Source organism: Xyrauchen texanus, chromosome 7, assembly GCF_025860055.1.
Source record: "Xyrauchen texanus isolate HMW12.3.18 chromosome 7, RBS_HiC_50CHRs, whole genome shotgun sequence".
Classification (NCBI taxonomy): domain Eukaryota; kingdom Metazoa; phylum Chordata; class Actinopteri; order Cypriniformes; family Catostomidae; genus Xyrauchen; species Xyrauchen texanus.
In genome coordinates this window covers 26678956-26694842 of record NC_068282.1, presented here as the reverse complement: position 1 = coordinate 26694842, position 15887 = coordinate 26678956, and the positions used below count along the sequence as shown (strand labels likewise).

Below are 15887 nucleotides of genomic sequence, written 5' to 3'. Positions count from 1 at the left end.
TTTTCCACAATAAATTCAACCTCAAATGGTTATGGTGTTTTTTAAGTTTAAAAAGAAGCATCATATCAGAGCTATGGAAATGTGATCTTGGCAATTTCAACAACATTATGAATACATAATTTCACCAAACCAGAGGAAAGAATCAGTGCAACTGTTTTTCTAACATCTCTCTTTTCAGAGGGATGCAACATGTGAACTTCTCCATAGTCATTACCCCAATGACAAAGAACATTGTCACGGTGCATACAACTCCCATTAGTATTATTAACACTTGACATTTGAGTATCTTCTCGTGTGATAGCTGCTAATGACAATAGGCACAATCTTGTGAAAACATACCACAGAGGTCTTCTTTACAGTAGGCCTATAGAACATAACTGCTTTCTTTACAGTGTGTGTGTGTGTGTGTGTGTGCGCGTGTGCATGTGTGCGCGCTGATACATGTGCGAGAGAAAGGCAAGACGGAAACCACCAGACTGAAGTGACTGTGGTAGTCTTTAGGTTCTCATTTCTCATCATGTGACTCAAAATGTGGGCTGTCAGCAGATTCTCGCTCTCTCTCTCAATCAAGCACTTACTCACTGTCTTTGCTTCTCTTTTCTAATATTTGAGCAAGGCTTCCTGTTCATTAACGTAACAGGGCATCTTCACAGAGCAAGAGACTGAAAGGGAGGAAGAACTGTAATGTGCATGGTGTGTATTACTGAAGATTAATCAATACTACCTGGCCCTTTGGTGCCATTCATTCTCACGAAACCAAAACAAAACAAACAAGGACTGTCATGTGTGTGGTGTGTATATTACTCAGGATTACTCAAGAAGACTAGGCCCTATGGTAACATCCATTCTCACAAAAAAAAAAAAAAAAAAAGATTACTATATGTCCAACTTTTACATTATTATTATAATTATTTACATACTGCTGGGTATTAAAGGATTATATGTAATCTGTATTATGTAACCAGATTAAAAAATAGAGTAATTGGATTCCATGAAATTTTATAAAGTGCATAATCGTAGTGTAATAGAAAATTTTTTATGTATTACATGATTGCATTCTTAAATACATCACCAATCAGTCAAAGGTAATAACTAGTGCATCTGAGAGGTCTGAATTTTATGGAGCAATTGAAATTGATACTCAATTAAAAATGCTTAATGGAATCCACAAATACACACAGGGCATTTGGTTTCTGTTTTAAAATAAATTACTAAAGTAATGCACAAATAAATACCAAGCTGCTTGTATTAATAATGTATTTCAAACAAGCCATTGTCCACCTGTCCATAAGTTTAGAAAATCTTGAGTAAAAAAAACATGTTGCAAACAAACAATACAGAGGTGTGGTCACATGCAACTTTGTGCTTTTGCACCATGCAATTGAACATCGGCAGATTCTTCAGGATGGCAGAAAAAGTGCCTGATTTATAAAGGCCACCGCTTCATGAATAATTATGAGGTACAAATCGTACACCTCTACATCTTATCTAGTGACATTCTCACATTACTGATTTCAAAGCTGGATAATATAAAGTATTTTTCTTAATTTCCTAAATAACAGTTCTTTTAAAATTAAGAATACAAGCATGTTCTCGTTGTCTTTTATCTTGAGTAACATACATTTATAGCCTGCAACTGACAAATAGCAAGTTTCCATTTGCGAATGTTTAATGATTCTTAAATGGTACGCTAAGTTTTTGCTTGTTAGCTTTATTTATTTATTTATTTTTTTTGCTTATGTTTTACACATAAATGCATAAAGAATATCTATTAGAAATATGTTGAAAATAGCTATGCTTCCATCCAAGCTGTGAATTAAATTCATGAGAAAAATCGTCTGTGTCTTGTTACGAAGCCTGCATCCTCCAGAAGTCGCATTTGTTGGCCTCATACGTTATCGAGGCCGTCTCACCGACTCGGATGTAGGCTACGTCACTGCTTATGTTGCGCGAGTGTCCACTACTGGCGGAAGACGTGCATTGGGGTTAACTGGAACACACTAAACCTTTGATCATTTGGAGCATGTTGAAGGCTGATGTCAATTTGTGGAATTATTTAGTGATGTTTGCCCCTGAGAAAACAAGGTTTTTGGAGATTCATTTCAGAGGCTTATGTATGAACCTCATATGTTTCTTCTTTTTATTATTATTATTATTAGAACAAATTGTTAGAAAGGACTAATCAAGATTTACACAAATGACAATGTTAACATAACAATGAACACACAGGCTATAACTGTGTGATAAACATTTTAAGGTAGCTACAAGTAGTATGCTGTTAAATCTCATATAACCTTTCTAAACAACTTAATTGACCTAACTTCACTTCCATACTGTACATTAGAGCTGTGTGGGGGTGGGGTTGATGTAGCGTGTTATGCTGTCATGTCACAAACAATTGAGTTGCATTATGGGATATGGAGCTGCCTGAAGAGTAGATTAAAGTAGGCTCGCTCCCTCGGGTCAAATTTGAGGGTTTGAGGGTCTGTCAACAAAAATTTCCCTCATTGATTTAGTGAAGTGGAATGGATGGGGCCTGGGTAGCTTAGTGAGTATTGATGCTGACTACCACTTCTGGAGTCACAAGTTTGAATCCAGGGTGTGCTGAGTGACTCCAGCCAGGTCTCTTAAGCAACCAAATTGGTCCGGTTGCTAAGGAGGGTAGAGTCACATGGGGTGACCTCCTCGTGGTCACGATTAGTGGTTCTCGCTCTCAATGGGGCATGTGGTAAGTTGTGCGTGGATTGCAGAGAGTAGCTTCATGTGCAGAGTCTTCGCGGTGTCATGCACAAAGAGCCATTTGATAAGATGCGTGTACTGACTGTGTCAGAAGCCACCACAAGGACCTACTAAGTAGTGAGAATTGGGCATTACAAATTGGGAGAAAAGGGGATAAAATGTTTTTTTTTTTTTAAATGTAGTGCAACAGACTTCCAAAATGGTGGTGGGGATTCCCCGAGGGGAAGTGCTTAGGGGAGTTAGCAAGTGGATGTTAAAAGTGATGTGGAGCGCAGCATTCACCTTTAATACATTTAAAATAATGACTCTATTTTCATCAAAATATGAAATGGGTAATACAAAAATAATCAGATTAGATTACCTAAAAATAAAAATACTACACAAGTCAGACTACATGTTTATTACTCAGTGCTCATTTAAAAACACTGTAGTGTAAATTTTGACCCATTTGTCACATATTCACTCTCACTGAATACCTTTCATACATTACACGAGAATATGTTCTGTCCTATCATGTTGATTGAACTTTTCTTAACATCCATGTGAACATGCACCCAAATGCTAACACATAACTTAAGATGTGACAAGTGTGATCCAGAAGCCACTACCCTCTCTAGACCAGTGGTTTGTTCAAAAAGATAAATCCATAATCTACCTCTCAACAGAGCCTTGCACCCTGTACATTTGTACTGCTGTAATGGCCATTATACAGACACTTTCTTTGGTCCTCCTCATAGTTTTGGTTAGTAGGGTTAAACACTGATATGGAATCAAAGAGCTCTCTGGCAAGAGTTCTTATAAATACCACATTACAGTACAACTTTTTCACCGCTTTTGTGGCAGAGAAAAGAGTTGCAGCTGTCACCTGCCCGCTCTTCGGCATTCTCTCTGGCACACACACACTCCCTCTCTCTGAGTTTTAAACTCTGTGTGCGCAGAATGAGGAAGTTCACCCTTGTGTTTGTGGCAGCTTCCTTTTTGCAGCTTTCGCCCCTCTAACAGGAAGAGAGAAAAACAGTAAGCCCAGAGCAGGAACGGCTATCAATTCTAACAACGCAATGACATTGACTTGGTGTGTCTGAAGCTGGCCTCATGTTTATGACCTCTTGAAAACAACTGGGGCCAAAATAACCTGGGTGTCTTCAGACTGAGTCAGGGAAAAGTCTTGGGAAAGGATGATCTCCCACCAGCCATGGTACCATGGCAATATCACTCGGTCTACAGCAGAGGACCTCCTCTCAAAAGCAGGCAAGGATGGGAGCTTCCTCCTACGGGACAGTGAATCCATACAAGGAGCTTATGCCCTTTGTGTTCTGTGAGTATTACCCAACTGTCAAAGCTACATCTTACGTGGAAGTATGCGTAAACGGTCACTACTCACTAAAATTAGTTTAAAGATGAAAAGATTGGATGTTTGCATTGAAGTTGTTGCCCTGTTGTATTGATGGAGGGAAAAAAAAGCAGTATGAAGTTTAACATTTACAAAGCGTTGGAGGATTTGCATGAGGTGACAGCCACGTTCATCATAAATGCAGCATATTATACGTACTCGGTTTTGTGATTCTGATCATGCAACCTAATTTGGGTTATAAATATATACTTATTTTTAAAACTCATTTTAGTTTTAAAATAACTTACTTCCTCTGACTTTGGGTGCCTATTGTCAATTGTACCTTACTGATCATATAGAAACTCTGTGGTTCCTTACTGACCTTATCATTTTTTATATCAATATACAAAACAGAGACCTATTTGTTTGCAAACTGAGCTGAGTTTCCTTGTTTCATTCTTTTGCAGGTTCCAGAACTGTGTTTATACCTACAGAATATTACCAAATGAAGAGAAAAAGTTATCAGTGCAGGTAAGAAATTCACCATACCTGTATGTAACTGACATATGTGACCTGCTCTAACATTTTGAGTCACTTTGAACCAGAAACACAATTTGAGTTTTATGCACTACAGTAGAAGGGAAAGTCTCAGCTTACAAAAATTATAATTATTGTTTTTCTACTCCAAACCGTTGCTGATTTCAATGTTGGCTGAGACATTTCTTTTTACTTCAGTGCATAAAACTCAAATCGAGAAGACCAAGGTTACTGACCTCTGATTTGAATACTGTACACGAGTATTCTTTGGCCCTCAGCTTCCCGCTCACACAGGCAGGTGTTGAGCGTGCTAGCTTGGGGACTATTTTGAGAGTGTGACTCGGGGTACTTCTGCTTGTGACGTCAATTGAGCAGTAATATCATTGAAAAGTTTGTTGCTCACTGCAGTGGCACCATTTTGAAATTGTCCATGGTTTATTTTAAAGGGATATTTCAACCAAAAATGAAAATTATGTTATCGTTTACTTATCCTCGTATCATAGAACTTCCTCACAGAAGCCTCAATTGCCATACACATTCATTGTATGGAATTGAGATGCAGATGGATGAGAGTAACTTTAAAGTAAAGTAACTTTAATTTTTTGGGTTAATTGAGCATTTAAATTTAGAAATTTAAACGAGAAATCTGGGTTCAATACAAATTATGCTCAATAGACAGCATTTGTAGCATAATGTTGATTATTGTAGAAAATATTTTCAACTTGTCCCTCATTTATTTAAAACTCCTGGTTACAGGAATATAGAAGGCACACACACAATGTAGGTAAATGGGGCCAGTCCATAAACATTAACAATAAAATAGGGTACAATGGGGCTAAAATAAGATGCTTTTTTGAGAAACAAATTAAGATAATGCTTTTGAAAAGGGTTAACCATTTTTTGTTCATTTCAGTCACGTTTGGTATTTCATAACATCTCAAGTATTCTATAAACAAATGAATCTCCATTGTGATTGGATCAGTCAATGTGAGCCAACTCTGAAAATGTTTCACAACAAATCTATTTGCCCCACTTAAGAAAAACAATGTGTTTTATGTGTGCCTTTAGCCTAAAGGGGGCTTTTTACCCCAAATACTATCCTTTCACTTAATAGACAGTTATTAAAAATCTTAATGAGCTTGAACAAATCTGAACATGACAAATAAGTATTTTGTCTCAAAATGAATGGGATCATTTCAGGGATTCTCTTTAACAACACATACTTGCAACAATTAAAAAAATATTAAATATTGGATCAAATCACCTCAAAATCAAACTCATGGATCAGAAATATTTTGCAGTGTATAGTGATCATAGTGTTAACGAAAGTGCTGTGGTAGTTTTTGTTGCTGTTTAGTGTTTTGACAGAAAAGACAATGTGCCTTTTAACCCGGAGGGCTTTTAGCCCTGTTGCACCCAACACACTGTTTCAAATGTATAGCCACAAGACGTAAACATTATATGTGTTAAAGTGTCTATACTGTAATAAAATCTCTGTTATACATGATTTTAGTGTGATAAAATCACTTTACCGGCGTTCTGCCATCAGGAAAGTATTAATATTGAATATAACTTTACATTGATAAGTTGAGTAAGCAATTTTATGACACTAACATGTATATCAACATGTATAATGTTAATAATGTTTACGATGCTTACTATACTTTTAAAACAACGTGTTTTTTAATGTTAATGGACTAGCCCCATTCACTTTCATTGAAAGTGCCTTATTGGATATTACATATATATGTACTAAAAAAAGAAAATTTTTGTGGTAATTAACATTTATATTACCAAAATGACTGCAAATGCTGTCGATTCAGTTTTACTTGTATTGAACTTTGAATATTCCTTTAAAGGGATAGTTCATCCAAAAATGAAAATTGTTTCATCATTTACTCACCCTCATGCCTACCCAGATGTGTATGACTTTTTGTCTTCTGAACACAAAGAACATTTTTAAAAGAATATCTCAGCTCCGTAGGTCCTTACAATGCAAGTGACAGTTGGCCAGAACTCTGAAGGTCTAAAAAGCACATAAAGGCAGCATCAAAGTAGACCATTTGACTCCAGTGGTCTTCAAAAGCGATATGATAAGTGTGGGTGTAAAACAGATACAAATTTAAGTCAATTTTTACATATAGATCCACTTTTACTTAAAATGTTTTTATTTTTTTATTTTCTTTGGTGATTTGCATTCTTTATGCAGATCGCAAACTTGTGGCCAGGGAGGACGATTTATAGTACAAAAGGATTTACATATTGATCTATTTCTCACCCATGCCTTTCATATCACTTTTTGAAGATATGTATTTAACCACTGAAGCTGTGTGGATTACTTTTATGCTGCTTATATGTACTTTTTGGACCTTCGAAGTTCTGACCACCATTCACTTGCAGTGTATGGACCTATAGAGCTGAAATATTCTTATACAGATCTTCATTGTTTTCAGCAGAAAAATGAAAATCGTACACATCTGGGATGGCAGGAGGGAGAGTAAATGATCAGAGAATTTTCTTCTTAAAGAATTATCCCTTTAAGATATTAGCATGGCATTTTATGATTTAAATTGTCCTTTTTTACTATGGCTACTGTACATGTATTATTTATCCATTTTAATCTTTTGAATACTCAGTCTACAACACCACTGACACCCAAGTTGCACCGAAATAATTGTCAATAGAAAAATAATTATCAATAAATAAAATCTTCAAGCTGAGACAGATGTGCATAATCTATTTTCTGTTAATATAATGTTATTGTCATAAAGTCCTGGTCACTTGACAAAACACTTTCTAGCTCTATGACTGATTACACAGAACATCTGGCATCCCACAAACCGTTTACTATGTTGTGCTTGTTAATGAATGTGTGACCTTGTGACAGTTGGCTCTTCAGCTGCTAAAGACTCGCTGAGATCATTGTGTGGGTGTCTTGTCTCTCAAACATCAATTCTGTCCTCTGTTTTAAAGCATGCATTGGACTACCCGCGTGACAGTGCAGCTGCAAAACCAATTGGTGTTTTTATTCAAATGAAACATGACTGCTGAACTCAAGACAAGCAAAATAATAAAAGTGTGCATGTGACCCACCACATAGATAAGCAAGATGGGTGACATTTAACTAAAATTTGCATTGTTCTCTCATGGCTGGGTGGTGTTTGGTACATTTTGATGGAACCTGCACTCAAGGGACAGGGTGAATCAAAAATTGTAGAGTTGTAGAATGCCCTTCAATGTCTCTCTACCACACTTCTTCCTCTTTTAAGACTGAATTGCAGCACAGCCTCAGTTTTTAATTTATCCATCAGCGTGGGTGTTAAGCAAGCAACTGGGTTCCTCTTGCACCCTGCCTCAAATGGAAAGTAAAAAAAAGGATAATGTCATCAAATCAAATTAGAGTTGATAAAGTCAGCTGAAATGCACAGTTTGTGCTAACCTTAAAACAAGCTGATAAGTGTGTTAAGAGAACGTGGGTGGTGTTGAAGCTAAAATTTCATCTATTGTGAGTCGGACATCTTGCGATTGGGCTAAAATGGATGAAATTTTGGGTTGAACACTTTTTTTGAGCGTGATTTTAAAAAGCATTGCCATTGTCCTTTAACTTACACCAAATAATATTTCGATTATGATTTGGGGGCTCTAAATTTCTTGCTTTGTCAGTAGTTTTGTATATGTGTGCTTCTTGAGCTACAGGTAATATTACATAATTGGAGCTTAGATTGGATATTGTGTGTTTTGTTAGGAACAGTTATTTGTTGATGGTTTGTATTGCTCGCTTGACATTTAATTCAATGCATCACAAATGTGGCATTTAAATGGTTCAAAATATTTGCTGAGCATCAAAACTCACAGTCAGTCAGATCAGGTGACTAAGAGCTTCTACACCAAAGTCCTTAGAAAACAGTGGCTTACACACTAGACACTGACTCCATAGTTTATAGGAAACCATTTAATGTGAAGAAATGCAATTTGCCACTGTTTGGATTTTGACAAGCAAAAGAAGGGCAAATAAAAGACTGACTGGTAGTAAAGTTTTAGCAGAGTAAGCTTGGTTGTTAGGGCATGGTTTTGCAAATTTGCATGTCTGCATATCATAAAATTCCATAAAACTTAATTTGACTGAGCAGTCTTGCGGAATCAGAACAGAAGATCTTTCTTGGTTACCTCTTCTTTTTATTATGCTTTTTAGGCATCTGAGGGTGTGCCCATTCGATTCTTCTCTGCACTGCCAGACCTTGTGGAGGCATATTATAAAGAGAACATGGGTCTGGTTACACGCCTTCAGTATCCTGTGCAGAAGGAGGAGGAGCCAGAGGAGGAACCAGGTAAGTTCTTCTTCCATAGATCTCCCAACAAAAAAAGTTTCAGAGGCATTTAACCAGAGAGAAATTTGATGGTTGTTGTTGCCATAGTAACATAGAACAGTGGTTCTCGACTAGCGGGTCATGACCCAAAAATGTGCCGCAGGTCTTTTCTGGTAGGGTTGCAGACAGCAGAGAAAAAACAATACTAAATGCAAATAATAAAATGCAGCTAACTATAAATGGTCTGCACTTATATAGCGCCTTTTTAACCTTAACGGTATTCAAAGCACTTTACACTGTGACTCATTCACCCATTCACACACACTCATACACCAATGGCAGCAGAGCTGCCATGCAAGGTGCTAGCCTGCCATTGGGAGCAACTTGGGGTTCAGAGTCTTGCCCAAGGACACTTCAGCATGTGGAGTCATGTGGGCCAGGATTCGAACCACCAACCCTGCGATTAGTGGCCAACCCGCTCTACCATCTGAGCCACAGCCGCCCCTAACTATATAACTATATAATCATGTATATTGATGATAAATATTCTTTCTAAACCTTGAAAGTGTTTTTAGGAAGCCACTGGAGGATTTTGGAAAACCGTTGAGAAAATAGCATTGCTGGGCATTAAGGGTGGCATAAATTGACCACTGTTTTTTAACATAAGTGGAAGTTTTAAATTCACAACACAATTCAGCACACAAAAGTATATGAGAAATAATTAATTGAAAATGATGAACAGTTAAGAAATTTGACTATTTAAAACAAGTGATTGCATTTCTTAGGCTATTTATAATATATTTGCTGGTATAATCAAATCAATAAAAATACCCATCTCTACATAATGTAGTATATTTATTATACTGTAAATACCATAAAACAAGGATTTCTTAAATGACAGAACAGCACAGAAAAAAGCTGAAAATCATTTGGATATGATTTATTTTATAGGTGCTATTGTGTGAATATGGAAAACTTTTGCCCATTAATGCCCAGCGTTGCACTTTTGATACGCATAGAAAAATTGTCTCAAATTGTCTTATAAAAGTTGATATTTTTGAGGGATTTAGGCAAATCATTTATCAATTAGTAAACATGATGAAAATTAAGAGAAAATATTACAGGTCAGATACTTATGTTTTTAAAATTGCTAAAATTGTTCCTGAAGTGTTTTGAGTCAACTATAACTGTTACCTTTTTGCATTACTTTAGCAAGCTGTGACAGTTAATATGCATTTTTGTTCCTGCCGAAACTATTGTTGTGATACAGTTCAGAGTGTAAACTATTGTTATTTGTTGCTTTACCCACATTTAATGAAAATTAGATATTATTTAATTAATTTAAATTACAGTTCTGCTACGCTGTGTCTCTGAGGGAATGGTTTATCTTTTAAAAAGGAGAAAATGCTTTCCATATCTTTTGCTGTTGATGTGAAAGGCCATGTGTTCAATTAAACTCTATAGTATTTTGGTGCTAATTTATCTGTCAATTAGTAGAATCAGGCTTAAGCAGATGCCAACATGGACAGGTTCTATGGCATGCCCTCATCCACAAAAAACTAACTAACAAACAAACAAACATAAATATACAAAGTAATGAAAGTAAAAGTAAATATCCTCAAATGTAATGAGGATAAACATGATTTTTTGGTGACCACAATGTTTTGTGCTGTGAACTATTGGCTAATATTTCTGATCATATAATTTAATGTTTGGTTTTAAGGACATTGTTAATAATTTTTTTTTGTTTGTTTTTAATTTTATCCCCTTTTCTAACCAATTTTGGAATGCCCAATTCCCACTACTTACTAGGTCCCCGTGGTGGTGCGGTTACTCACTTCAAATTGGCTTCTGAGACTGTCAATCCACACATTTTATCCGCACATTTAATTTTTATCCATGCACAACTTACCGCGTGCCCCATTGAGAGCGAGAACCACTTATTCACGACCACGAGGTGTGTGACTCTACCCTCCCTAGCAACCGGGCCAATTTGGTTGCTTAGGAGACCTGGCTGGAGTCACTCAGAACACCCTGGATTCGAACTCGCGACTCCAGGTGTGGTAGTCAGTGTCAATACTCACTGAGCTACCCAGGCCCCCTTTTCAAGGACATTTTTGTTACTTTTGATACTTTTGTTAAATTGGATCACTTTGAAAAACTAGGCTACGCAGCAAAACCAATCAAAAAGCTTTTAAGTAACAGTATGAGGCTATAATTGTTCTGATCTCCATTTCTGCAGAGCCAGTCATTTTACCTCCTCAGCTTCCACCCAGAAATTTCACACCTAGTGAATGTAAAGATTTTCAAAGTGACATCTCCAGAGGAACAGAGAGAGGAACAGAGCATACCCGCCCCTCCATCTCAGACACCTATACCCAGCGTCTGCAGCAAATGGACGTATCAAAGTACAATGAGATTAATCTGTCATTTTTTATTTTACATAATTTCTTGATATGATTAAAATCTTGGCTATAAAGGCCTGGCTTTGCAAAGAGATGTTTGGCTAATTTAGTCAACTTAAAACAGATGGTTTTTAAAGAGTGATTCTGTATTTATGTTGTACATTAGTTTAGAGTAATTTTACCATGTAGCATTGTTCTAGTGTGCTAATGATTCTGGTGCTTCATATCTAGTCTATCTGTAGACAATCAGAAGTCCATCCAGGAATATTTCCGCACATCTCTGTGTCTAGATGCAGAGCAGGTGCAGAATGGAAACCCTACTCTGCCCCACTTTAAGAAGCTCATACTGAGTATCTGCAAAAACCTCAACAGGTAACAATTAATCAGTATCCTACAGTGTAAATCTAGAAACCTTACTTTAAAAGAATGACTGGATGCCCTTGTTTTGGTAATGCCACTTTTTGTATTTATTAAGCAATAAGCTCCAGCGATTTTACCACAAAGGGTGAACTTAGGTATGACTTATAGCAGAATGTAACAGTTAAATTTGTTAAAAGATTATTGGAATAAACTATTCTACCACCAAGTAATATAGTTCATTATCTTAACTGTAGGCAATGTAGCAATTTGACACATGAATATTTAATGTTAATGGTGTGCTAATATAGTCATTTTACAACGTCTTCAAACATGTTCATCAAATCAGATTTTAGAGTCAGAACTTTTCACTTGTTCAAATTTTTCACATAATTTCTGACCCTTTATACTAGGGATGAACCGAAAATTTGGCCACCGAAAATATCTGGCTTCCGTTCGACAGAGAAAAAAATGGCTAAAGATCTTGACCGAAAATTTGAACAGAAACCTTACTATAAAATCTGGTGACAGAAACATTTATATGGAGAAAAAGCACTGTTTATGTTGAACATTAAAGTCCACATGCCCAGAAGTGAAGTGATCGCTCTCTTGGTCATAAGTGCATTAATAAATAGCATTTCCAGTGCTCCAGTATTTTGTTTTAATGTGTGTCATGATCATTACTGTCAAGCACCAATATGACATTAATGAAGCTTTAAAAGCACAATTTAAGCATTATATTTGAAGTCTTTTAAAGCCGAACAATAGTTTTGTGAATCGAAAAGGATGTGTTTAACAACTAACAATAAATATACAGGGTGCTTCTCATTTCTTAAACTGTGTACCCTCGTTTCCTTTCCTTGCTTCCTTTTATCTCTTCTTACTGTAGCTCCTCCCTCTTAGGAAATGAGGAAGGAGGAATCTAACCAAGATGGATTTGTAAAATGAAATGTCCTGGGGCGCTTCTCATTTCTGAAATTGTGCATCCCTAATAATAACATTTAGGATTTAATTATTCCAAACAAAGTCTAATTTAAAATATTTTTGTTTCGGTTTTCAGCCCTGTGTTTCCAGAATTTTCTGTTTCGGACAAGAACTTTATTCCCCTTCTGTCACTTTCTCGATGTTGTGTTGATGTAGTATCACTAGGGGGCGATCTTGAGAGCCCCGGTCACCTCGGATCTTTGATAAAAGGCCAATGAAAATTGGCGAGTGGAATTTGTATGTCCCCCGGACATACGGGTATAAAACGGATTCATACCGGTTTTTTTTTTCGGAGCCGAGCGGTTGTACTATCAGCAAGCTGAATACTACTGCTGTTCCATTCACCTCTACAGAAGCGTTTTCTGTTGGATATACAGTGCATTCCACCGGCTTTCTCTCCTTCTGCATGCCAACTGCAGATTCGCCCTTGGGCGCTTCGACAGCGCTACTAAAGAGTATATTTTCTGCTAAAAGAATATATTTCTTAAAAGAGCACACACATTGACGTTGAATGTCTTTTTGAAGATACGTCTTTTTAAAGATGCCTTTCCATCCTTGTGTGATTCCTGGGTGTGATTGTTATCTCTCCGCCTCCGACAGCCACGGGTGCTGCCTCACATATCTGGGCAGCGATCACACTGAGGCAGCATTTGTGGATGGCTCATGTTCTCATTGCGAGAATATGACCATGGCAATGTTGCGGTCGTGGCTATTCTTCTTCAAATGGGGGAAAGCCAATCCAGCCGCCACCCACGCTGCGCCTTCTACCCACAGGGATTTGGAGAGTTCAATGGGCGTGGTTTCGCTGGATAATTCCCCATGGACCTTCCGTTCCCCAGCATGCTTGTTTGCCCCCAACCGGTGCCGAAATGAGACCAGCCCGCAGGGCCTGTAGGACTACGTCGTCTCTGGCGACCAAAGCCTACAGTGCTGCTGGACAGGCCGCCTCTGCCCTCCTGCAGGTACACTAGGCCAAGGAATTTAAAGAACTGCACTTGGGTAGTCCTGATCCTGATGTGCTGCAGGAGCTGCGTTCAGCGACCGATCTCAACCTCCGGGCGACTAAGGTCATGGCGTGTGCACTCAGGCAGGCGATGTCCACCTTGGTGGTCCAGGAGTGCCACCTGTGGCTGAATCTGGTCAAGACGAGGGACGCCGACAAAACACACTTTCTCAACGTGCCCATCACCCAGATTGGACTTTTCGCCGACACCGTTGAGGACTTCACCCAGCAGTTCTCGTGGTGAAAATGCAGACGGAGGCCTTCCAGCACATCTTGCCCCGGTGCGGCTCAAGATCCCGCACCCCATCTGCTCGCCGAGGGCATCCCCCTGTGGCGGCAAAAGGCCAGCCGGATCCGCCTCAGCCTGAGCCCAGTTCTAATCCCCAGTGTAAAGCACCCCACAGGAAGCTGAAACCCCGTCTCCCGGGCCGGCACGAAGATCCGCAAGGCTCCTATGCGCCCCAGTGACGGACGACCCAGGGAGCGAGACGTCTACTATGGAGCTGGTATTCAAAAAAGAGCAGTTTCCGCACTCCTTGCGTCACATAATCGGTGTCCACAGCCGCCGTTGTCGTGGCGTTGCCTGCTCCCACCCCCAGGTACGTCAGACATGATCGTCCCCTTAGTGCCCCTTGCCTGGAGCTTGGACACGTGGCTGACCCAACCCATCACGGTGAATGGCTAGGACCATCTGCCTTGTCATTCAGTTCGCCAGGCGCCTGCCCCGGGTTCATCGGCATCCGCTTCACTTCGGTGCAGGGCGAGAACTTCATGATGCCAAAGAAAGGTGGTGGGTTGTGGCCAATCTTGGACCTGCGAGTTCAGAACCGGGTCTTACACAGTCTCCTGTTCAAGATGCTGATGCAGAAACACATTTTGACGTGCGTCCAGCATCAAGACTGGTTTGTGGTGATAGACCTGAAGGACGTATACTTTCACGTCTCGGTTCTACATAAACACAGACCCTTCCTACGGTTTGCTTTTGACGGCCAGGCGTATCAGTACATGGTACACCCCTTCGGCCTGTCCCTGTCCCCTCAAGTCTTCTTAGGGCTTCGGGTCAACTGGGAAAAGAGCAAGCTCTCCCCAGTTTAGAGCATCTCTTTTCTCGGCATGGAGTTAGACTCTGTTTCAAGGATAGCATGCCTCACAAGCGAGCGTGTGCAGTCGGTGCTGAACTGCCTGAAGTTATACAGGCGGAGGACAGTGGTTCCACTGAAACACTTTCATGGTCAGGACCGCAACTGGTTTGGCACATCAAATGCCTAGAGATGCTGGTTGTACTACTCACCCTGCAGAGGCTATTGCTGTTGATCCAGGGCAAGCATGTGTTGTCCGGTCAGACAACACAGCGAAAGTAGCATATATATACATCGCCATGGCGTTGTATGCTCTCGTCGCATGCCGCAACTTGCACTGGACAATGGCACCAGCAGTGGGCTGGGCAACACCCAATAACTTCTCAAGATTTTTCAATCTCCAGGTTGAGCCGGTTTCTTCCTGTGTTCTTTCAGGTATGAACAGGTAGAGTTCAGTAATACGGAACAACTAGCTGGGTGTATATCTTGCGTATAGTGCCTTTCCCCTCCCCTGAGGTGAAAATGTGCACTTTTCCCCCAGTCGAGTTCACGAAGTCATGGACCCTGAATGTCCTTCCTCCCTAGACCTATGGTTCACAAACTCAGTGGAGGAGTTCACAGCCAGCCCCACTATGGGGTCTAATATGCCCTGTACTGGATACGTGCTCCACAGGTGCACTTTCTCTCCCTGTCGGTGGACCTGCATCTCCCCTGGGCAGAGCTCTCTCTGCCCCCAGTCGCTGTGTTTATAGAGCCCCCCCTTCGTGGCGGGACCTACCACTGTGCCTCTTCTATGTGTGGCTGCTGAGCCCATGTGTCCTCTTGCCACAAGTTGACCTCCCCAGGATGTGGTCTCCTCGGGGTCTTTTCCACCTAAAAGAATAGGAAAGGAAAAGAACACCTTCCCTGATGCATATGATAGTGTTAGATGGCCCCAGCCGAATCTAATACTCTGTGGAGAGAAAACTCCATGCTCCCATGCTAGTTACGTCGCTTCCCCCCCTCAGGGATGGGGGGGAACTACATGATGTCTTTGGGGTGTTTGGGGAGGATCGTGCAGTCAGATGCACCTGCTATTATGCACGCAGCAGCTTGCTTGCACCTGCATCCGCAGTTCTCGTAACACGGTTCAGCTGTTGTGGCATT

At 39.7% G+C, this 15887-nt stretch overlaps 1 protein-coding gene across 2 annotated transcripts in view; it reads left to right on the top strand.

The window, feature by feature from the left end:
* Positions 1-3732: 3732 nt before the first annotated feature.
* LOC127646668 (phosphatidylinositol 3,4,5-trisphosphate 5-phosphatase 1-like) overlaps positions 3733-15887 on the top strand; it is a 33067-nt gene continuing 20912 nt past the window's right edge. For both annotated transcript variants that reach the window (XM_052130467.1, XM_052130466.1), the window contains exons 1-5: positions 3733-4054; positions 4537-4600; positions 8799-8934; positions 11156-11321; positions 11550-11690. In XM_052130467.1, the coding sequence (XP_051986427.1) occupies positions 3915-4054; positions 4537-4600; positions 8799-8934; positions 11156-11321; positions 11550-11690 (647 nt within the window). In that variant the 5' untranslated portion in view covers positions 3733-3914. The remainder of the gene's footprint in view (positions 4055-4536; positions 4601-8798; positions 8935-11155; positions 11322-11549; positions 11691-15887) is intronic.